Source organism: Castanea sativa, chromosome 1, assembly GCF_040712315.1.
Source record: "Castanea sativa cultivar Marrone di Chiusa Pesio chromosome 1, ASM4071231v1".
Classification (NCBI taxonomy): domain Eukaryota; kingdom Viridiplantae; phylum Streptophyta; class Magnoliopsida; order Fagales; family Fagaceae; genus Castanea; species Castanea sativa.
This window is the reverse complement of record NC_134013.1, coordinates 82,221,781-82,245,313: the sequence shown is the minus strand read 5'-3', so window position 1 is coordinate 82,245,313 and position 23,533 is coordinate 82,221,781. Positions and strand designations below refer to the sequence as shown.

The window sequence follows — 23,533 nt, the reverse complement described above, 5'->3', positions numbered from 1 at the left end:
GAACAAGCTGTTTATGGAAACTGATATAAAGTAATTTAGGAAAGATTTTTTTCTTGTCTTCGAAATACCACTCTTGTCCTTGTATGATTCTTGGCACAGTACCAGCCTACCAAATCCAGAAGTGCAGAGTTGGTGAGAATTTACCCTTTGCTTGTCTAATATTTCCTTCTCTTTTTTAGAATTGCACTTTTTTTATTTTTTGAAAATTTGATAACTGGGGGCTGAGTAATTAAACGTTTGATGTTTTCGTTGGAAATATCAAAAAGTGTCAACTAATTTACCTATGAGGCTCACAAAAATCAAACTTTAAACATCATGAATAAGAGCTATGGCAGCGCCACATACAAGTTAGGGTGGTCCTAGGACCACCTTAACCTAATTTTTTTTTATATATAATAAAAAAAAATCATTTATCTACCCTTAAAAAAATTAGGAACACCCTCAAAATTTTTTATGCCAATAAAATTAAATTTTAGTGAATTATTTGTTACATTTTGGCCGGTACCAGTTTTTAGAAAAAAAAAATAAAAATTCATAAACTGACAAACTCGTCAGCACGGCATGTCATTACCTGTATCAAACGCCTAAAAAACAAATCCAGCTATTGCAAAGGTCGCCCCTTCTTCTTCTTCCTTTTCTTCTTCTTTACTTCGTCTCAAATGCTCTACTAGTCTACCTCTTCTTTCCATTTTTACTCTTGTTTTTGCTTTGTCAAGTTTTTTCTTTAGTTTGCCTTTTAGACTTTTAGCTTGTTTACCCCACCCGTGTGACAAAGCTTTGGAAATGACAAAACTCAAAAAGTTGACAAAAGAGTTTGATTTCAAACTTATTTATTGAGTCTTGCCTCTTTCCAATATCATATACATATATACACTCTTATTGTACTATTTTTAGTTGTTTTTCATTATTTAATTACATATTTATGTTTTAATATTCTAAAACAGTAATTGTTATGTAATAACTAAATGATTTGAGTGTTACTCTAAAAAAGAAAAAGAAAAAGATTTGAGTGTTAAAAAATAAAAACTAAATGATTTGTTTTATTTGAGGTTTACTTATTTGGATCAATAATTTTATGTTGTATAAGAAAATATAAATATATGTTATTTTTAAATTTTTTTAGAAACTCCGAAACACCCTGAAACGGTACGTCGAAATAGATCGGTACCGAAATATTTCGTTCTACTAAACAAACCGAAATAGGGTCAAAAACGGTATTTATAACATTGCTTTAAAGCAAAAAGAAAAAGTTAAAAAGAAATTTGAACTAAAATATAAAAAATAAAAAATTGTAACAAAAAATTCGAAGAAAAAAAATTGTAACAAAGCAAGCCCATCTAGGAACACTTTGAGAAACATTCCTGGAGCCGCCACTGAATAAAAGATTTTTTTTCCCTTTTTTAAAAGATAAATATAAAATCATAATGTTATATCTTTTTTTTATATATAGATAAAAGTGAATAAAGATATAAACTATGATGACACAGTTGATTGATGATGCAATCTAGTTTGCATACGCATGAAAAAGAAGAAGCAAAAATATAGAAAATCATTTAGGTTTACATTCTCGTATCTTTCTTGGAAACAGTTCCCCTTATAATGCTAAGAGTTGATCTCATTCTTGACATCAACGAGGTTATCCCATATCAAGGCTCTTAGTGGTTCCTGGGTTAAAGGAGCTTGGGGAGAGGATGTGAGCATGGATTTATTTTTATATCGAGGATAGGTTGACCTAGTGACTCTCGGGTTACAGGAGCTCAATGCTTGGAGCCTTTAATACCTCTTGCAATGCTTGGAGCCTTTAATACCTCTTGCCCACTTGCCACGTCATTATGCCAAGTTGGCATTCAGTGTACTTGGGCTTGCACCTTGTTGAGGTGATACGTCATGATTTATCCTCATCAAAACTAAACCATAAAGCGTTCCCTATTATAAAAAAAAAAAACCCTTTTATTGGACAAGTTTTCTAAAACATGATCTTTAAAATTGAAATAGAAAAATTTGTTGGACAAATGTTGCTAACAATGTGGCACTTCTAGACCCTTAGCCTATATCAAGGTCATGAAAAAAATGTTGTAATTTCATAAGACACTTATCAACCTAGGGCTAGTTTTTTTTAAATCTATTTATAGAAATCTAGGGCTAGTTTGGCAGTACATTAAGGCCCTTAGTGCTTTTTTAGCAAAAATTGGAACACATTTGACAATTTCATTAAAGAGTATTGAGATATTTTTTAAGCTAAAAACAATTTCAATACTAAACTTTAAATTTCGAGCTTTGCTACATGACATCATTGTTCTAGCTATAATATTTAGTGATTGCATTTTCAATATTGTCAAAGTAGGTGTAATAATTTTGTTGTAGAGGTATATATTGGGACACATTGTATTGGTTGGAGGATGCTCCCTATTATCCAACCTAGAGTTACTTATATACAACATAGTTTTTTTTTTTTTTTAGAATATAATCAGTAAATATCGACTATCGTATTTACCAACAAAGGTCAATCTCTGTTGTAGGAAGTTCCTTGAGGATCCATTTTGTGAAGCGTGTTGGAAGGAAGCAGAGAGTAGTGAGCATATATTTTGAGATTGTGTGAAGGCACATGAGGTTTGGCGCCTTATTGGTATTCCCTTTGCTTCACATGGGTTGGTCTTTCCAAGTTTTGTCGATTTCCTATGGCAGCTAAAGTTTGGCCTTTGCTTGGGTGATGAATTGCTAAAACTAGTGGCTATGGTGGCGTGGTGTATGTGGTTTAATCGAAATGAGGTAAGAGTGGGCAAGGCATGGCAACAAGCTTCAACAATTATGTAGAAAGCTAGGCTCCTGCTGGACGAATTTTCACACGGCTAATTTCAAGTTGACTCACATCGAGCCCAAGGATGAATTTCAGAGTTCCTCCCAATGCACCTTGGTACAAGCTTAACGCGGATGGAGCAACTTTTGCTAATCTTCAAGCCACTGGTGTAGGAGTGTCGATTCATGATAGTGCTAGCAAAGTAGAGGCGGCGTTGAGCAAGAAGCTTCTAATCCCACTATGTCCTCTAGAGATTAAAGTCAAGGCCTTGGAGGAGGGATTCATTTTGCATGGGATGTCAGGATCTGCGAAGTTATTTTGGAATGTGATTTCAAGATTGTTTTAGAGGTTGTGAATGGTTCAAGTGATCCATTTGTGTCAATTGCCAACATCATTGAATTGATCTACCTCAAACTTTGGGGATTTAGAAAAGTACAAGTGTCAGCATGTAAACGACAAGGCAATTGTCCTGCTCATCTCTTGGTTCAACGTACCAGGAGTATTGATTGTTAGGTAACTTAAATAAAGAAAAATTCTACCATGATTAAGTTAGCTTTGATTCATAATAAAGTTACAATCTTTTCATAAAAAAAAATTAAAAAATAAAAATAAAAATTTGAGATTTAACCTTAAATCTCGTTAGGGCATTTTTCCAGTTTTTAATAAAAATAATGAAATGACATTGTTGCCTATATTTATTTTTCAAAATGACACCTAATAACTGCCCATTTTGGAGAGAGACATATAACAATGATGATTATTATTATTTTAACCGATAATAATTTAATAAAAAGTTGCTATTACTTGAATTAATTGGTTTCAAGCATGAAAATACAATTTTTGCTATTCTTTTCATCTAAGAGCTATTTAGCAATTGGTTGCTAAACAATTTTAATAGTTTTCAAGCACTTTAACATTGTAATTTTCTCTTTCAGATTCTATGATATCATTTTTTTAAAATAAAAATTCTATGATATCATCATGCCAAAACATTAATGAGTTTATTATTTTTGGTGCAAGAGGATCCAATTACATGTCTCTTATGAATAAAAAAAAATTTATACTTGAGTGTATAAGAAAAAACTTTTATTTTGCATACTTTAGTAATAAAATTACAAAGTTTAAAAGAGGATGAAATTTTTTTTAATAAGGGAATATCTAATTTAGGAAAAACAAAAGGGTGTATTTGTCAACCCAAAAAGCTGTATCCTAAACAAAAAAGGACCCTGATGTAATTCCACCGACTCCCACAGCCATTACCTTAAAAGTCAAAATACAAAAAATAAAAAACCAAAACCAAAGCCAAAACGAAAACGAAAAAGAAAAAGAAAAAAGTAATAAAAAAAAAAAAAAAACAAAAACACAGCAACACACTCAAAAAACTCTCACACACACACACACCCCTAAAAGGGTTTGTTTTCCTCACCACACCGGCCTCTCTTTTTCTCATTCTCTTCTCTTCTTTGCTCTCCTGCGGAAGAGAGAGAACACCCAAAACCTCTCTCTCTATCTCTCTATCTCTCTATATACATATTATCCCTCTCAAACAAAACAAAAATAAAAGCCTCTTTCATATTCAGCATATAAAAGAGCTGAATCTCTTTTTACCTCTGCAAGTTTTTAGTTCTGAATCGAACGGCTTAGATTGTTTGTTCTTTGCTATACTTTTCATTAGCGAAAGATCCGAGGTATGCAGCAAGGTGATCAGACGGTGCTGAGCTTGAGACCTGGTGGTGGTCGCGGTGGCAGACTCCTTGGTCCTCGCTTTGATACTTCTTCTGCCAATTCTGCCCCTACTTTTGGTTCCTTTACCTCCGATCTCCCACTCCTTCGTCCTCATGGTGGTGTTCCTTCTGCTTTCTCTATCAAGGTTGTACCTTTAATCCCAAATCATTGTTTTTTGGATCTGGGTTTTTTTTTTTGATTCAATTCTATTCATAATATTAAACATGGGTTTTGATTCTTGTTGCGAAAAGTTATTGGTTTTGGTTGTTTTGAATTGGGTTCTGTGTAAAGATTTGATTTTTGGTGTTTGCGACTTTATATGTGATGTGGGTTTTGTTTTTTGGATCTTTTTTTAAATGTTTTGATCTTGGATATTGTTATATTTGTTTTGTGGTTGAAAGGGTCAGTTGGGTATGTTCAATTCTGAAACTTTATTGGGTTGGTTGGTGGTGGTAGCTTCCTTAGATTTATTTATGCCTGCCTTTGTGTGTGTGATTGGGGGAATATAATGTGGCTGCTTTTAGGCACTGTTTGGTTAGCGTTTTGGAAGTCTCTTTTTTTGGCTTTTAGGATCCCAATATGGATATAGTTTTGCATTCAAAAGTGAGAAAAAGGCACTTTGAAAGCTCTGGACGGGCAGACCTGCGGGCCGTGTTTGCTAGTGTTATCAGTAAAGGGACTTATCAAATATAAGGGTTATTAGTTAAGGGGAAGATTTTCTTTAAATGAATTTTGATGTTGATGAGTTCATTAGAGGGTTTAATGTATTGAAGTTGTTGAGGTAAATGTCCTAATTCTTGGTGGGCCACTTAGTATGTGTACCTGCTGTAAATATGGACAGACAGTAATATGTAGGCTTTAGGTGGGCATGTAGTGAGTTTCATATTGCCCATAAAGGACCTACAAACATGGAGACTTATATATGTGGGATTTTGATGAAAGGGCAAGTTCATTGTAGCATAAGAGAATCAGGTGCAACTTCAGCGGTGCACACTACTTTATATTAGACTTGTTGAATGAGTCATTAATCCATGCTGGTTTGTAGTTGTCTCTTTCTTAAGTGGTGTATCCTGTGGAACCAGATTTTTCTCTGTTTGTTCTACAGGTTAGATTCATTGAAGATGTGATTGGGACCATTATGAGCGGAGCAGTTTAGTTTTATAGTGAAATTTTAGTAGGAATATTGACATCTTTAATTAAAACACACACACACACACACACATATATTCATGTGTGGAATCATCAAAATGCTAAACAAGATTCTTCTAAGCTTTTATTTTTTATTGTCATATGTCATTAGATATAAGGTTGGCCTTAGTAGTTTCATGAATGTTTTATCATATATTTGGTATATTAGCAAGACATTTCGAAAGCATGTAGCAGTGACGTATATGCATTAGAGTTAGTGTTATTAAATTGGATTATAGTTTGACTCATCTATTTACGCATGTATACCATTTCTCTTTCTTTGCAGTTTTATAGTTTATTTATGTTTGTATGTGAGTACTGAGCTAAAATGCTGTTGAAGCTTCTTGACTCTTTGGTTGTTTTATTGTCATAGACTGGAGACTCGCGGTTTGAGGGTCGTGAGCGTGTGCGGTACACCCGTGACCAGCTGTTACAGCTTAGAGAGGTAATCATTTAATTCTAGGCTTTGATGATTGGCTGTGTTATTGTGTCTGGTTACAGTATCAGAGGAAAACGTATCATATTAAGCTGTTTTGGGAACAATACTGCAAATGCCTTTACTTATATTAAAAATTTCTTGTACCATGTTTGATGGTGTTGCACAAAATATGTTTCTTTTCCTCATTCGCTTCCTCTTTTGCTGTGCATTATTTTCCTCCTGCCTCCCATGTTCTGTATTGATGATTTCAGTTAATTAGTATGATTGTGTGTACACACACGCCCCTATATGAGTTTTTAATTTGTCACATATTCTGTTGTATATATAAATCATACTAGTAAAGAGTTGGATCTTCATGTCCTTATTGGAGGCAGGATTTGGTCTTCACACTTGATATATATACTGAATGTCTGATTGTTGCACTTTTTTTAAAAATATTTATTTTGCAGGCTGTTGAAGTCCCCGATGACATTCTAAAAATCAAACGAGAAATTGATGCAGAAATTAATGGGGAAGATCAAAATTGGAGTCGTGCAGAAAGCAATGTAATTTTCTTGCCAACGTTTGAATGCTTACCCCATCCCTCTTTTTTTTACTGGGATGACTGACTGATAGATTTGATGGAAGGCTAAAAATTTAATTTTTCCAGATAGCATTGATTGTGTCAGACGTTTTTTAGTGATCACGTTTATAATAGTAGAGATTATTTTATTCATCTCCTATTTAGCTTTGAAGTTTTCACATGATCACCTGTTAACGGCCATAATATGAATAACTTTTTTTTTAATTTATTTTTAAATTCCTTCCTCCAGCCACCACTTCAGCCTCAGGCTCGTTATTCTGAGCCAGATAATCGTGACTGGCGTGGCCGATCTGCACAGTTTCCTAATTCTGGAGAGAGTAAGGAAGTTGGTGGTCGATTTGACTCCAGACAGCAGGAGGACAATCAATTTAACCGCCAAGACCAACTCAACTCACAATTTGCAAGGGCCCAGATCTCTTCTAACCAAGGGGTAATTAGTTTATTAATGAATAATATTATTATGATTCTATATGTTTCTCAATATCTATGTAAGAGTGGTTGTTTATGTTTGGTTATTTTGAAATGCTATTGATGTGAGCATCAAAATAGAATATTAGTGATTGAACTCGATATCTACTTGTGCATTCTGTCGTTCTAGAACACAAGACCTCACCTTCCACATTGCCCTCACCAGGGGAGGAGGTGCAAGTTGAGCTCATTGGCTTGTATAATGATTACTGACATGCTGGAAACTTAATATGCTGATTACTAGATTTTGGCTTTTCCATATATGTAAATTTTTATGTGAATTTTTCACATTGTCCACTTTTGGCCATTTACTTGGGCCTTAGTTTTCGTTGGTGCAGTGCATTCATGTAATGGTGTGAACTCTGTGATTTTAGTGGCCTTTCCAGGTAGTGTCAAGAAGTGTTTACTTTCTGTTGGTCATTCTTAAAATCTCAATGAGGTGTTGAGAGTATGCTTGAATTGTGTATATTAATTGAATAATATGTTAGGTGAGTTTAAAACTTCGGATTATTTTTAAGTCTTTCCGGGTTTTAGTTTTTCCCTTTTATGTACAATGTTGCCTTTATGTTGCATGGCTCTCTCTTGGCTATGCTTCTATCAGGTGGTTTAGTTATTTTGTTGTGTTTTCATCATCAGGGAGGTCCTGCTCCTGCTCTAGTCAAGGCTGAGGTGCCATGGTCAGTTAGAAGGGGAACTCTCTCTGAAAAAGATCGTGTTTTGAAGACAGTAAAGGGGTATTGTATTATGAAGATCTTTAATTTGATATTTTAAAATCTGCATGGTTCCTCTTTGCTAGTGACTCGTTTGGTGTCATAATCTTTTTGTCCATTTATGCTATCTAGCTGTCCCCTAGAAACATGGTCACTTTTAAAAGTTGACAGCATTCTATTTTCTGTTCTTATGCAGAATTCTGAACAAGCTTACCCCTGAGAAGTTTGATCTGCTTAAGGGTCAACTAATTGACTCTGGCATTACATCAGCTGATATCTTAAAGGTTACTCCTTTTTAGATGTGATAATTTACATATCTGTATGCCTCAGTTAACTATTGTGTGTTTAGTTTAATGTGTATTCAATTAAACTGACTTTTTACTTGCAATACAGGGGGTTATTTCGCTGATATTTGATAAGGCTGTGCTGGAACCCACATTTTGTCCCATGTATGCTCTTCTGTGTTCTGATCTTAATGAAAAGCTCCCACCTTTCCCATCTGACGAACCTGATGGTAAAGAAATTACTTTCAAGCGAGTCCTCTTGAATATCTGCCAGGAGGCTTTTGAAGGTGCTGACCAACTGAGACAAGAAATGAGGCAGATGACCTCACCTGAGCAAGAGATGGAGCGGCGGGACAAAGAAAGAATGATTAAGCTTCGAACTCTTGGAAACATCCGTTTAATTGGAGAGCTCCTGAAGCAGAAGATGGTACCTGAAAAGATTGTTCATCACATTGTTCAGGTTCCATTTGAACTCCCTCTCTCTGTGGCTGGGGCCATACACTGTTCATATATACTGTAGTATTGCCTTTTCATCTATGCTTTAGAATATCTTGATTGTTATTTAATTTGCTTATGTTAGTGTTTTTTTTTTGGGCTACAAAATTTCTTATGTTGCTTGTATACATGAAACAGGAGCTTCTAGGGCCACCTGATAGCAAGCTTTGTCCTGCTGAGGAAAATGTAGAAGCTATATGCCAGTTCTTTAACACTATTGGTAAGCAGCTTGAAGAGAACCAAAAATCACGGCGTATAAATGATATGTACTTTAGTCGATTGAAGGAACTGAGCACTAACCCTCAATTGGCCCCTCGACTGAGGTTCATGGTTCGTGACATTCTTGATTTGAGATCAAACAACTGGGTTCCTAGGCGTGAAGAGGTAGGAATTGAATGTCATCTTTGTTTTTGAAAGATATTTTTAAATGAGATAACTGTGGTGTTGGCTTGGAATTTCTAATCATCTCTTCACTATCTTGTTTTTGCAGGTAAAAGCCAAAACCATCACTGAAATACACTCAGAAGCAGAGAAAAATCTTGGGTTGCGTCCAGGTGCTACTGCAAGCATGAGAAATAGTCGTGGTATTATTTCTGGTGCTCAAGGTAATACCAGCCCAGGGGGTTTCCCTATGGCCCGTCCTGGCTCTGGCGGTTTGATGCCTGGAATGCCAGGAACAAGGAAGATGCCTGGGATGCCTGGATTTGATAATGAAAATTGGGAGGTATATCGCAATCGTTCAATGTCAAGGGGTGATGGATCAGGTATGCAGCCTGCTGGACGTGGCCAATCACCATTAGTTGGAAAGTCTGCATCGCTGAACTCAAGGCTCTTACCTCAGGGTAGTGGTGGCTTTATAAGTGGGAAGACTAGTGCCCTATTGCAGGGCAGTGCAGCCCCACCTGCTCGCCCTTCCAATTATGGTTTGGGTGCAGAGCAGACTAGTGCCCTATTGCATGGCAGTGCGGCCCCACCAGTTCGCCCTTCCAACTATGTTTTGGGTGCAGATCCTTCACCCCAAGTCCCTGTATCTGCTAAACCTATTCCTGTTGTATCTACACTTCCACGTGTTGAGAAGCCACAGGCTTCGGCTGCAACATTGAATCTAGATGATCTTCGGAGAAAAACAGTCTCTCTTCTGGAAGAGTATTTTGCCATCCGCCTTTTGGATGAAGCGCTACAGTGTGTGGAGGAGCTAAAGTCTCCAGCTTACTACCCTGAGTTTGTCAAGGAAGCAATTTCCCTTGGACTAGAGAAAAGTCCACCTTGTGCTGAACCAGTCGCGAAGCTTTTGGAGTATTTATTTGCTAAGAAGGTTATTACGGCTAGAGATATAGGGACTGGATGTTTGCTTTATGCCTCAATGTTGGATGATGTTGGCATAGATGTACCCAAAGCACCAAATAATTTTGGAGAAATAATTGGGAATCTAGTTTTGGCAGGGGGATTGGATTTTAAGGTGGTGAAAGAGGCCCTCAAGAAGGTGGAAGATGACCGGTTCCAGAGAGCGATATTTGATGCAGCACTCCTGGTTATTAAATCCAGTACATCTGGACAAGGTGTGTTGGATTCACAGGCAGCTGATGTCGAGGCTTGCCGGTTCTCTGCATGAGTACATCACATTCCTTAACAAGATGTACCTGCTTTCTTTTGCTTCAGAATGCCCCTTCCCATAATTACCCCTTTTGAGAAAAGAGCAATTTGTACTACAGTATGTGATAAGGTGGAACTGCAAAAAAACAGGTAGTTTTTATCTGAGTTGTATATTTTTCCGAGGTCATAGCAGTGTGTTATTGAGGAAATATGATCAAACCATAAATGCCATGGATTTTGTTCTTGAGTTTTGCTAATCATGTGGCACAAAGCTCGAGAAGAGTGATCCATTAAGGGATCCAGTTGTTTTGTATTTGATTAGTTTTTCAATCATTTTTTATTGTCTTGACTGGGAAATTTAGTTTATTGTTAAACTTGCTAGTTCATAAATGTTATGTTTTTTTTTTACCTTCCACTAATTTGGATGAAACCAATCCCTCTTTTGTTTTGTTTTTTATTACGTGCATATTTGGTCTTTTTTCACTTCTTCTGGGTTCTGTAACTCTGTTAGCAAATTTTTTGTTTTTTTTTTTGTTTTTTGTTTTTTCTGTTTAATGAGCTAGGTGCCTATGCGAATTGTGGGTTCTTAGTGTGGCCAGGTTTTCACAATATGGTCTCATGTAATTAGAATAACATTGCTTTCAATTGTAATTGAAATGACACCACTTTTATTATGCATCAATAACTGACAATGTCGTGTTGTTAGAATATTGGTCTGCTGCTGGACTGATGCGTTTTTTTAGGCTTTGTCAACTTGTCCTGGAGAGTGAGATCCCAAAAAAAAAAAAAAAAAAATACTGGGAATTTGTATAAATGCTGAAATTTAAAATAACGTTAGCTTAAAATCTTATAGGAAAATGCCATTGGATGCTGCTGCTTTTATATTCTCTCTAAAGGGTTGAAGCATTGGTGGTTTGTTACTGGTAAGCTATTATACCATTACCATATTTGTCATCTTGATAGAATGCTATCAAACAGCCTTGTAATTGCTCATCCTTCCTAGGAAATCAAGTCAATTTGTTCCAAGCTTGAACTTTGCAGTCCACCTTAGGAGCTTCATATTGAGCATGACATTTTTTTTTTTTTACATTTTCATTAAAAAAAAAAAAAACCAAGTTGTGCTAATTGAGTTGAAAGACTCTTAAGCTGAGCACAACATTTTTTGTTATGTAATATTGATTGTATTTTCTTCTTTTAAAAAAAGTAATATTGATTGAAATAAGAGACAAATACTAACAATGTTAGGTTATATTAGTTGAAATTTCTACTTAAAAAAAGAGTAATATTGATTGAAATAAATACCAAATACTGAACACGAGGTAGGAGCTATGCCTTTTTGCGGCGAATGTCATTCTAAACAATTTTGTTTTAAATCAATTTATTTGTCTTTTCATAACGAAAAAAAATCGGTCTATTTGTTGTCAACAGAAAGAACCCAAATCCACACTTTTTTTTAAAGAAAAAAAAACTCTAATTAATAAAAAAATGAAATAAAGAACAAAAACAATGAGAAATATACACATCCAGGAAGCTTTGGAGTAAAATCACCTTTTTATCACTCAATCAAACGGAGCATGTTACAAAGCATAGCAGAATTAATCCAAAAAAAGAAAAAAAAGAAAAGGAAATGAACAAAATATGAAATTAATACAGAACAAGCAGCAAACTGCAAACCTCGTAAAGACAGTTTATTTCACGTAATTCAAACTAATTAACTAACCAACTCAAAGCATGAAGGTGATTTTCTCCAAAAACAAGCATGGTAATATGGTATATTGCAGTCTTATCAGGCAGGGGAGACGTTCAGAGCTACTAGTTGGATATTGTCTTGGCCGCTGCTGATGGTAACGCTGTTGCCGCCAGGAAGCGTTTGCGTACCACTACCAGTGTTGTTAGTTGTAACCTTGCGTAGTGCAAAGGATGAGAGCGATAATGAGGATGATCAAGCTCAGTACTTGAGCAGCAAGTTTAGCGTCTCAAAGCAATGGCATTTCTTCCCTGCAGTAACAAGAGGAAACTAATTAATTATATCAATACTGGAAGCAACAAAAACAAAATTTGAAAAGAAATGTTAATAAAAAAGATATACTCAGCTATTGTTACCCGTTCGGCGGAGAAGACAGAGAGTACGAAAGTTCTCCATCTCAGAACTTTTTTTATTTCTTATTTTTAGTTCAGGGACATATCTTCCTCCTCTTCGACACCACCGAATATTCAATCCCAACCTTAACAACCCCAACCCCAACTCCAACACTGTTACTATTCTCAACCGCATCAACTGGATTCATCGTACCTTCTGTCGAACCTGAGACATCATAAACTGTGTCAAAGTAAAGATCGTTAAAGAGAGACCAGGAACAACTATTGCTAGATGAACTAGCTTCATGTGTTTGAGGTGTATTATTAGTATTAGTATCAGGCTTATAAGGCAGCAAGTGGGGGAGGATTTCTGCGATGTGGGATAACAAACAAGTTTCTAGGGAGTACGCAATACGTTTCCTTGGAGTACAAAAATTGTCCACACACTAATAATCTAATATTATGAAACATTTTAAAAGTTTTTATCAAATTTTAAATAATTTAAATAACAAACAATTTTTTACATGCCCAAATATATAGTATAAGTCAATATAATAAAATATGAAAATAATAAAAATTAAAGAAAAACATATTTTTTTCATAACCACGAAATTTAAAATTGTTTTTTCTTATAATAATTTATATATATATATATATATATATATATATATATATATATATATATATTGTTCGGGATATTACACAAAGTAATAATGAAAAAACAAGGTTAATACAAAAGACAAACAGAAAATAGACAACTTAGAGGCACTATATCGTTTTTCTTAGACAATATTTGCTCCCCCACACTTTTGTTGCGAAAGGGTTATCGCAAATTTGTCTCTAGGATACAACCAAAATGTTGGGTTTTACAAATAGCAGTTCTGGAGAATGACCATAGGATTTCTTATGTTTTTTGTGTTATTTTTCAAGTGAACATAAGTCTCTATTTATACTCATAGGGTTATGTTTCATGAAAATGCACGTATGGAGAGTTAGTTATTTTTCTAGTGAACATAAGCCTATATTCATGAAAAGGCACATATGGAAAGTTAGTTATTTTTTAAGTGTACATAAGCCTTTATTCATGAAAAGGCACATATGGAGAGTTAGTTATTTTTTCATAAAAAGGTTAACAAAAATTGAAACCTTTTCAACATTTTTGAATAGTCACCAGAAAATTTTGCAAAAAATTCTAGAAAATTCAGATTTTCAAATTTTCACTTAGAAAATTCCAGAACTTGAATTTTCATTTTATTAAACCATATTCTCCAAACTCAATCATCATTATCTATACTATTATTTAAGGGGCTTCCCCTGTTTAGATCCCTTATTTTTTAGTTCAAAAATACCCCTATAGTCCTATGTTTAAGTAGAGCAAAATTAAAGGACAACCCGGTAAAAATACAATTTTAACTTCCACTAAAATATTGCCTAAAAAATAGGATCACTCTCCTATTAATTTTTAAATTGATTTATTCATTTATAAATTAGATTTTTAAAATAAAAATTATATATATATATATAAAATAATTAAATACAGTTTTTATTTTACAAAATAGGACAACTAAAAAAAAAAAGCCTCATCGCGCGAAGTGCGTGTGATGAGGCTAGTTACAACCTATCTTTGTATATACCTCTATATATATATAGGGTTGGGTTCAAGTTACACCTGGTGTAACTTTAAATAATATTACACCACTCAATATTTTTTAATTGGATGCGAATATCGATAAATCCACTATTAGATTGCATTATCAAGGTGATCAAAAATTAATATTCATGTCATTAATCAATTGTTAAAATTCAAATTTTTGTAATTTAAAATAATGAATAAAATATGAGTTTATGGATTAAATGGTAAATAAAATTCGATTATATGAAAATTGACATGTATATTAAAAATATATAAAACATATAATTCAACGGTTAAATTTTTAAAATATTAATTATTGGGTGCGTAACCTTATTTGTTACTTTTTCAAAAACTCCCGCGCTTTTTACACGAGAAATGTCAGGGAGCGAAGAAGCACAAGCATCGAAAACGAACACAGATCCAAAAGACGAGTCGCTGAAGTTTGCCTTAGCGCTCTCTCTTCTCCGATCCAAGCTCCATCAAAACCAGCCTCCTCCGCCGTCAAATCTCTCCGACTCCGACGCTCTCCGGTGGAAGCGAAAGGTCCCGCTCTTACTTTCTCACCTCTCTCTTTGCTACAAAAAATTTCTAATCCTTTTTGTGTGATCGAGTTCTTTTTTTTTTTTTCGATGAAGTTTTAGGCCAAGGAGCGAAAGCAAGAGATTCTTAGACTCAGAGAAGATCTCAAGGAAGCTGAAGGTTCAAACATTCATTTCTCTCTCTCTTTGAAGTTGAATTTTTAGGTTTTTTTTTGGCGTTAAAGTTGTGTTAGTTTCAGATGCATCGCAGTGCGATCTGTTCCCGAAAAGTGCTTCGTGCAAGTGCTATTTCTTTGATAATTTGGGGAAATTGAGCCCTAAGCGACTCGAAGTCGAAGATGGCTCTGATCGAAGATTCAACGACGTTCTTCGCCGGAGATTTTTCAGACAAGGTTTTTCTCATCATCATCATCATCATCATAGTGATTGTATTATTTCCAATCCGTGTTCGATTAATGTTGAAAATTTGCTTGTGTAGTTCGCTCCAAGGAAAGGAGAAGACGAACAAATGGATCAATTCAGCGACGCCAACTTTCAGGTTCGCTTTGTGTTTTCGGCGAATTCAAATTGTTTATACGCCTTTTTCGAATTGATAGCGATTTGATATATATTCAATTTTATGCGAGTATATATGAATTTTGTAACCTTCGGTTAATTGTTATTTTATTTGAACTTTTAAGAGTAAAAATTCACAAGCACACTGTATTCCTTTTTTTAATTTAGTTTTTGAATGTATATTTCTGGTTACAACTGCAGATTTGAACTCTGACGATGAAACCGAGCAGCTCAGGGCCTCGGTTGATTTTCTTGTGGAGCTTTGCGATACCGTTTCTAATGTCAGATTATTTCACTCACTCTTTCTAAGTGCATTCTTTTAATAAGTGAATGTAATTAATTAATTAATTAATTTTTGTTTTGCTTTTAATTGTATTTTGCAGGTGGAGGAGTCTAGTTTTACTAACTGGGCACATCAAGCTGTGGACTTTATTTTAGGTACCGGTTGTCATTCTGTTAATCATTGTTTCAAGAAATCTGTGCTTCTTTTAGTTTATTGTAATTCATTATGCATGAAAATATGAACTTTAGCATTTGTAAGCAACTCTTCTGTAATTTGTAATCATTTGATTGTGTCCATATGGTTTAAGTGGCACCCAGATTGGAGCCTCTTGTGATCATCATTTAGTTATGGTTGTTCTTGCCTTACATTTCTTGGTCAATGGAGATGTATATGCTGTGTTTGGCATTATGAAAGATTAGTCTTTGAAAGAAGAAAAGAATAAGTTGAGTGATGGAAGTTGATGGCTGTAGATAGCATAGATGATGCCAAGGATAGCTTTAGAGATTACTACTATAGGCTTCATCCAAGATCTTTGCACATATGAAAAAAAAGGTTATTAAAATTGATCATACGGTTGCTTGGTGCCACAGATGTGAGTTATATTATCAATGTAGGTGAATATGGGTTGAGATCAATAGAGTAAAGAAGTAAGTAATGGGAATTAATTTTGTTATTAAAATAAAGAAATTTTAAGTAGAACAATATAAACTAGTATCGGTTATGCATTGGGTACAACCTTTATCAGTTGTCCAGAATGTTTTATGTACTTTATTGTTGGCATCTTACGGTGTAAGGACTTTTATGGATAGATTACTAAGGGAGGGATTTGCAATTGCAGGCTGATGGTACTTTTATCTTTTTTGGCTTGTTAGTAACGAGTGACTTTAACTACATTACATTAATGCTACCAGAACTTCTGTTGCTTGAGAGTATCTGTCAAAACATTAAAGTTAACATCTTTTAATTATTTGTCTTGCGATCTTAGTATGTTGAATGTTGATTGGTTGAACAATGCTTGAAGAGTTGTTGAAAGACTGCCCAGTAAATAGAGAACATTGCCTGGATTAACAGAGCGATGAAATCATTTTTTGTTATCTGCTGTAATAGGTCTTACATTTCCAAAGAAATAAATGCACAATACTGTATTGCTTTTGACTCTCTTTAACATCCTTAATTAGAATGTTTTGAGTCTCCTAATGTCATGCTTGGATTCATTGATACATTGAAAGAAGTGGCTGGAAAAAGAGATGGATCACAAGTGGCCAGAAAGGGTAGGGACTAGGGACTAGGGACACAGAGAGCATCTGTCGTAACTGTGAGAAGTGATGTGATGTGATGTCCTATATTTTAATAGAAAATATGACCTGTAGTTGAATGGAAATGAAGTAATAGATTAGTTATACTTTTTCAAGGGACTTAAGAAGGTAACATCTGGCTAATTTAAATGAGAAACCACAACAATCATTGTATGAATTGCAAAAACTGCAACAGCATACAGTTATTATCCTCTTTTCATTATCTACTGCTTCCCGTTAAAGCTCAAATTGTAACGACTTACTGAGAAGTTTCTTATTATCTGTTTAATTTGTGTTTCTCTTCACTTATATAATGTTGCAATATGTTCTTCATTGAGTTCATTCTTACTCTCTAAATCATATTTTTTATCTGCTTCTTATAGCTTCATTGAAGAATCTATTACCTACTGGAAAGAACATGGAACTCATTGAAGGAATTGTAAGCAGCTTAATAATGCGTTTGGTTAGAAGGATGTGTTCCCCCTTGAAATTAGATGGTAAATAGATATTTGTGTTTGGTCTTTGGCTTAATGGTTTGTTAATTCTATAATTATTAGAACGTTTAGAAATATAACATTGTTACATGTTCTCTATTCTTTTCCTCAATGATATTGCTATTATGTTATTTGTTGCTTTCTCTTAATTATTATAAGAATAGTTTTTTTTTTTTTTTTTTTTTAAAAAAAAAATTGTTTTCGATATTCTGTTACAGAGTCTCTAGACACTGACTCTGATGCCCAATTCTATGTTCAACACCTGATCCGTAAACTTGGAAGTGAAGCCTACATTGGACAACGTACAATACTTTCAGTTTCTCAAAGAATTTCTGTACTAGCTGAAAGTTTGCTTTTCTTAGATCCATTTGATGAGGCTTTTCCCAACATGCATGAATGTATGTTTACACTGTAAGTATTCTGCAAAAACTCGTTTACTGTTAGTCTGTTATGATGAATCTTCTTGATCTTTTTTTAAATATTATCTATTGGAGACTCAAGCTCATTGATTTAACTTAGCGATAGTATTTTTCATTAGATAGTTATTTCTCAATTGAATAGTCATGTTTTGAGCGTCTGTTATCCCACTTTTTGAATGGAAATGTCGCCTCTTTTACATAGCCAAAATGCTTCAGATGGAGATCACTCAGTTCCTAATATCAAATTAGCCTTCTATCCCTTTGTTTAGACTTCCTAAATGGTTACTCCTTGCTCTCATAACTTTGAAATGCATAAGAAACAGAGTAGGTTTTCCTTCTGGTCAACTACTTCTTTCCAAGGCTTGGAAAGTCCTCTTATTGCCAAATGGCCTATTAACTAAAAGATTTGCTCTCCTTTGCTAAAAAGCACAATACGTATCCAATCCAGGGGGAAATGATTTGTCAGCACAACACAAATTTAGTTTATATTACAATTTTTTTCTTTGTTGGTAAGGGTTTTAGATATGCTCACACTATTTGATAATTTTTGTCTTTGTCTAATTTGCGGATGACAGGATCCAGCTTATTGAGTTTCTGATATCGGACTACTTATTAATGTGGTCAAGGGATGAAGGTTTTGAACAGAGTATGTATTGCTTAAGTTTATGAACTTGGTGCATCTATTCTACAACTTCTAGATTCCATTTCAAGACTTATTGAATTTTCCAGGCTTGACTTATAAGTCTAAATAGCATGGTACCTTATTTCAATAATTAGATAAAAAGGCATTACAGTAACACTAATACTTCATTGACATCTTGCAACTTAAGAAACTGAGTCCTTGATTGTCTCCGTAATTTAAATAAAGCAATCTCGGAAGCCTACACAACTGCTAAATGATGTAGCACATTGATATTGCAGTGCTGTTTGAGGAGTGGGTGGCATCGGTTCTCCACGCACGGAAAGCATTAGAACTTTTGGAAAGCAGAAATGGGCTTTATGTGCTTTACATTGATCGAGTCACTGGTGAATTGTCTAAACAAGTGAGCCAGTCTTCATCACTCCAGAAGCTCAAACCAGAAATTCTTGATAAACTGTTCCAATGACTACAGCATATTACTTAAAAAAATGTAAGCCCATTCCTACATTTAAAAAAAAAAACTTGTATATCGATTCTATGGCTATTATCATTATGTGGAAGATACAATGATTTAGTGATTTAACTGAACTGTAAGTGTTGGATTGGCTAATTTGACGAGATAAAAGTCATAAAACTAAGGGAGATCAATCTCTCTCTCTCTCTCTCTCTCTCTCTCACATGAATGCATGCATGAACGCATATGTATTGTCCTCACTATGAATAAGGAAACTGATTATCTACTTGTTTACTAACAAGATTCGCATGTGTCATGTTAAGCTAGATATGCATAGAAGACATTTTAAAATTGTGCACATGAGGTGGGGTACAGGTCCCATCTCAGAAATGGAGATGTTGCCTGCTGGCAAAGGTGTATTTACTTGCAAGCATGAGCTAATTTAAAATTATTTCTTGTTGAAATCTTACCCGGCGGCTTGACTTTTGTCATTTCTCTACAGTAGAGTTGTAATCTTCTCAATCTCGTATTTTCTTGCCAAAATGGGCATGTTGATCATGGTCAAGAATACACGCTCATGTATTTATTCTTGTAAAAGGCTGCAATGTCCTAGATATCTTTCAAGTGACGAAATTCTTTATTTTAGATATAATATAATTCAAACTTGTTAAAGTCTTACAGGTTTAATAACCTATCAAAAAAAGAAGTCTTATAGGTTTAATAAATGAATGAATAAGTTTAGGGACTTCTTCCACAACTTGTTGGAGTGGTAGATTGTGACTGGTGGAAGTAAAGTGATGTTAATTATAGATTTTTCAGCTTTTGTCATATTAGTCTTTTAACTTTCAGTTTTGTTATTTCAGTCCTTTAAGTTTTAATTTTTGTCAATTCAATATTCCGTTAAACATGAGTTAGGTGTCTCCGTTAAGTGAGCCAAAATGACAAGAAAAAAAAAAAAACTGTTATTCCCTTCCCCTTAAATCAAAGACTCCAACATATAAACAATCCTCCCTAATTAGAAACTTGACAAACCTTGGGAGAACCCTAGATTGAATTACTTCCTCAATTGGAGGGCTTCTTTCTGTAATTCCAAAATTTCACCAATATACATATATTATAAATCACATTCATTATTTTACATAAAACATAATCAATGAAAATACATAAATTAAAAATACCAATAGAAAGCAGCTTCCGAAATTGAGTAGTGGCCTCCAATTGTAAATTGCTATCAGTAGATCGAACCCCAAAAACCTTCAAAGGAAGACTCTCCAACTGTACCACAACAATCAAAACCAAAAACGCAACATTTTTAATCAAAACCTAGAAACCCAAAATCCCTAAAAAAGCTTAAAAGATCAAACAGTGAAACTCTAGAAAAGCACAGATCATCATCAACAACATTGAATTGGATGAGAGTAGCAGTAGAACTCAGAAGTAGAAGAAGTTACCTTCTTTTTTACGGTGGTAGTGGTGAAGGCATGGAGAGAGGAAGAAAAGGATTGCTAGTGAATGGCTTGAAGGCCTTCGTTACGCTTCTTTTGGAAGCTCTCCTCGCACTTGCTCTTGCAGATCTCGATCATGTTGTCCTCGCGTCGCCGATGACCTTTGTCACGCCCTGAACCCAACTATAAGATAGATACGTGACAACTGCCACACACTTATAAAGTAAACACCCTACAAGTGTGCAAGGCCTTCTTAGCAACTAAAATTTATCCTCAAAAATTAAATCAAATAAATCCAAAATACCTCAACAATTTCTTTATGAATAGTTCTCCAATAATTTAATAGGAACAAAATCTAAGCCTCATGTACATAATGCAAATTGACCAAAAGATATAAGACTATTACAAGGCCATCTAATTCCATAATCACTAAGCTTCTTTCCCTGCTCACAACACAACATTAAAACTCTCAAAACTTGCTATTCTTCACAATATGAAACTAGAGGGGAAAAAGGGGGTGAGCTGACAACTCAATAAGTAACCAAAATCCTAATAAGTTCCATCAAGCAATAGATCTGTAAGGTATAAGATGTAATATGTGTTTTTAAAAGTTATAATATACTATGTGTTTTCAAAAGTTATAATATATCATGTATTTTCAAACTAACTGAAGAAGTTTCATATTCTTAAAATAATAAGTTGCACATAGATCACATTTCAATCCTATATTATTGATAGTTTAGAAAATAGTCAGTTTTTCATATATCAAAAGTTATAACTTACAATAGGTTCCAAAAACAAATAAGCAATTATAGTGACTCAAAATAGTTTAAATACTCAACATTTTTCAAAACCACATATGTAGTTTTAAGGATTCAAAATTGTTCAATATTCAAACGTAATTCATATCCTTAACAATCTTATGACTATGGTTATGCTATATCCTCGTGACTGGGTATCAGAGTACCAACCATTGGTTGGGTATCAAAGTACCAATGAATAACCCCCATTGGTTTGGGTATCAAAGTACCAGTGAATAACCTCTATTGGTTGGGTATCAGAGTACCAATGAAAAACCCCCATTGGTTTGGGTATCAGAATACCAATGAATGACCTCTATTGACTGAGTATCAGAGAATCAATTCATAGTCAGATTATCCATAATCATATATATCAAATCATAGTTCAAACCAAAAATATATCTTATTCAGATACATACATACATATATACATACATATATAATCATATATTCAGTATTTAAATATATTTGTGATATTTTTATATTCTTTACTTTAAATCAAAATAGCCCAAAAAAAATAAAATAAAATAAATCTTATATTCAATGCTCATATATTTTTTTGAAAATTCTTTATTCTTTACATTGAATTAGTATAGTTAAAAACAATTAAATAAAATACATCATATATTCAATAATCAGATATATTTGTGATAATTCTTTACTTAAAATCAGTAAAATAATAGAAATAAAATTGTAACAACTGTAAACAAATTTTCAGTAGTATAAATACGCAAAATGAAACCAATTAGGATAAGTTTACTTACCTTACATGCTTACAAAAATTGGGAACTTCCCTCGAAAATTTTATCTCCAATTGTATAATATTTCCACCCACACCTTAAAGTGGTAAAGCTTGACCAATCCGGTTTCTTCTTCTTAAACAAATAGAAAATCCAGCTTTTTTTTTTATAAACCCATGCAGCCTTCTCCCTAGCCTTTTCTAATCTATAAGACTTCCACTTCTAATCTATAAGACCACAAATGTGCTTTTGTTGTTGTTTTACGGTGGCTAGGGTTTTTTTGATATAAGGTATATATATAACCTCAATATCAAAAGTACTAAGCCGCCCCTATAAAAAAAACTCCTTTTTTTTTTTTTTTTTTTTCCCGGGTATTACAACCTTCATCGGCTTCAACTACCATCTTGTATCAGTTATGGCAGACCTCGGTTCTCTCCTTTGGCCTCAGTGACATGGCTACTGACCTTCCCTTACATGTTGTCAGGGGAACAAGAACGACATTGTTCCCCTTACAAGTTTTTTTTTTAATAAAAGTTTTTTTTCGTTAATTACAAATTAAAAAAAAAAAGAAGCCAAAACGGCGTCGTTTTGGCTCACTTAACGGAGACACCTAACTGATATCTAATGGAATATTGAATTGACAAAAATTGCGACTTAAAGAACTGAAATGACAAAACTGAAAATTAGAATACTAATATGGCAAAAGCTAAAAGTTAGAGGGCAATTTTGAATTTTTGCCTTTAATATATGCACCATCTTTGTCATAATACGTAAGGCTTACACACTCTCAAGGTGGAAAGAAAAGATAAGGCATAGCATCTACAGATCTACTTAATCTTCTTTCAGGAAAAAATACACACACATATATATAACAATCCTTGGAATATCAACCTCTTTATTCTCTCTTTTGTCTGTTTCCTACTAGCATTTTCAAAAAGAAGTGGCGTTCACCGGCCGACAGGGAGAACAGCGGTGAAAAGATAGAATCAAAAGAATACTCACTTGTTGATCACTGAACAATGGCTTTAATTTGGCAATGGATTCCCATGTGTTTTGGCACAATTTTATCTTACTATTACCAGCTTTAATCACCACACAAACCTTGAAAAAAAACTCCATTATAAAATCCCTTTCCTCATCTCTCTATTCCCATCACCATCCAAGAGTAGCTCGAGGAAAAAAAAAAAAAATTTAAAAGCATGAAGAGAGAGTTACTAATATGGCTCTTCCTCATTGTATCCCTCAAAGTTCTTTCTTCTTCAGCATGCACTGCAGATAACTCGTCTTGCAAGCCCGAAAAACAGCTTAAGCGTAAGCAAGCATTTATGGTTGTCTTTATATGTCTGAATCATTCATTTGATCATAGATGGTTAGGATTATAAAAAATATCCATGGCGGAGTTATTCTAAGAGTTTTAAAGGATCTCAATCCATGTCTTATTATATTTTATTTGTATGCAGATTTATATGACATACAAAGCAGAGAAGCTGATCAAAGAACATATGAGGCAAAGCAAGGAGGTCATCATTTAAGGATTTCACAGAAGGCAAAAGCAGTTTATGGGGGTACCTCTAACCTTCGCCCTCGTAATTCACGTAACAAGAGTGCGGCAAACTCCCTTTTACTAAAATCCTCTTCCCTGTTTTCGGTGGCACTTAGGCACGTTGTGTTGGGATTGGTCATTTCTGTTTTCTTCCTTTGACTGTCTTGGTGAATATGTAAGACATCAATTTAAGGTTTAAGCTTGGGGAAAGCATATTTAGATCAATTGAAGGACCAGAGTTTTTGAATCTTGCTAGATCCCCAACCTTTTTCTGTTATCTCTTTAACTTACAAGTCAAGAAAATAACAAACAGTTACAAACTATATTTCTTT

The 23,533-nt window shown here is 34.2% G+C and overlaps 2 protein-coding genes, 1 long non-coding RNA gene and 1 other non-coding gene across 4 annotated transcripts; all 4 read left to right on the top strand.

Moving 5' to 3' along the window:
• The first annotated feature begins 4,202 nt into the window (after window positions 1-4,202).
• LOC142615586 (eukaryotic translation initiation factor) lies at window positions 4,203-10,697 on the top strand. The gene is made up of 9 exons (XM_075788328.1): window positions 4,203-4,667; window positions 6,084-6,155; window positions 6,599-6,694; window positions 6,962-7,162; window positions 7,837-7,934; window positions 8,107-8,194; window positions 8,304-8,654; window positions 8,828-9,073; window positions 9,180-10,697. Exons 1-9 carry the CDS (start codon window positions 4,488-4,490, stop codon window positions 10,299-10,301), a joined length of 2,454 nt encoding a protein of 817 aa, XP_075644443.1. The 5' UTR covers window positions 4,203-4,487; the 3' UTR covers window positions 10,302-10,697.
• Window positions 5,330-5,434, top strand: LOC142622984 (small nucleolar RNA snoR103). Its single transcript, XR_012842016.1, has one exon. It is a non-coding gene; the product is annotated as a small nucleolar RNA snoR103 (small nucleolar RNA).
• Window positions 10,698-14,363: 3,666 nt separating the features above from the next.
• LOC142622779 (protein MULTIPOLAR SPINDLE 1) lies at window positions 14,364-18,863 on the top strand. Its single transcript, XM_075796313.1, has 10 exons — window positions 14,364-14,537; window positions 14,636-14,693; window positions 14,773-14,925; window positions 15,012-15,071; window positions 15,290-15,369; window positions 15,472-15,526; window positions 17,050-17,163; window positions 17,379-17,571; window positions 18,155-18,225; window positions 18,501-18,863. The coding sequence occupies exons 1-10, from the start codon at window positions 14,370-14,372 to the stop codon at window positions 18,683-18,685; spliced, it is 1,137 nt and encodes a 378-aa protein (XP_075652428.1). The 5' UTR covers window positions 14,364-14,369; the 3' UTR covers window positions 18,686-18,863.
• A 3,855-nt stretch (window positions 18,864-22,718) lies between these two features.
• Window positions 22,719-23,533, top strand: LOC142622361 (uncharacterized). The gene is made up of 2 exons (XR_012841893.1): window positions 22,719-22,969; window positions 23,119-23,533. It is a non-coding gene; the product is annotated as an uncharacterized LOC142622361 (long non-coding RNA).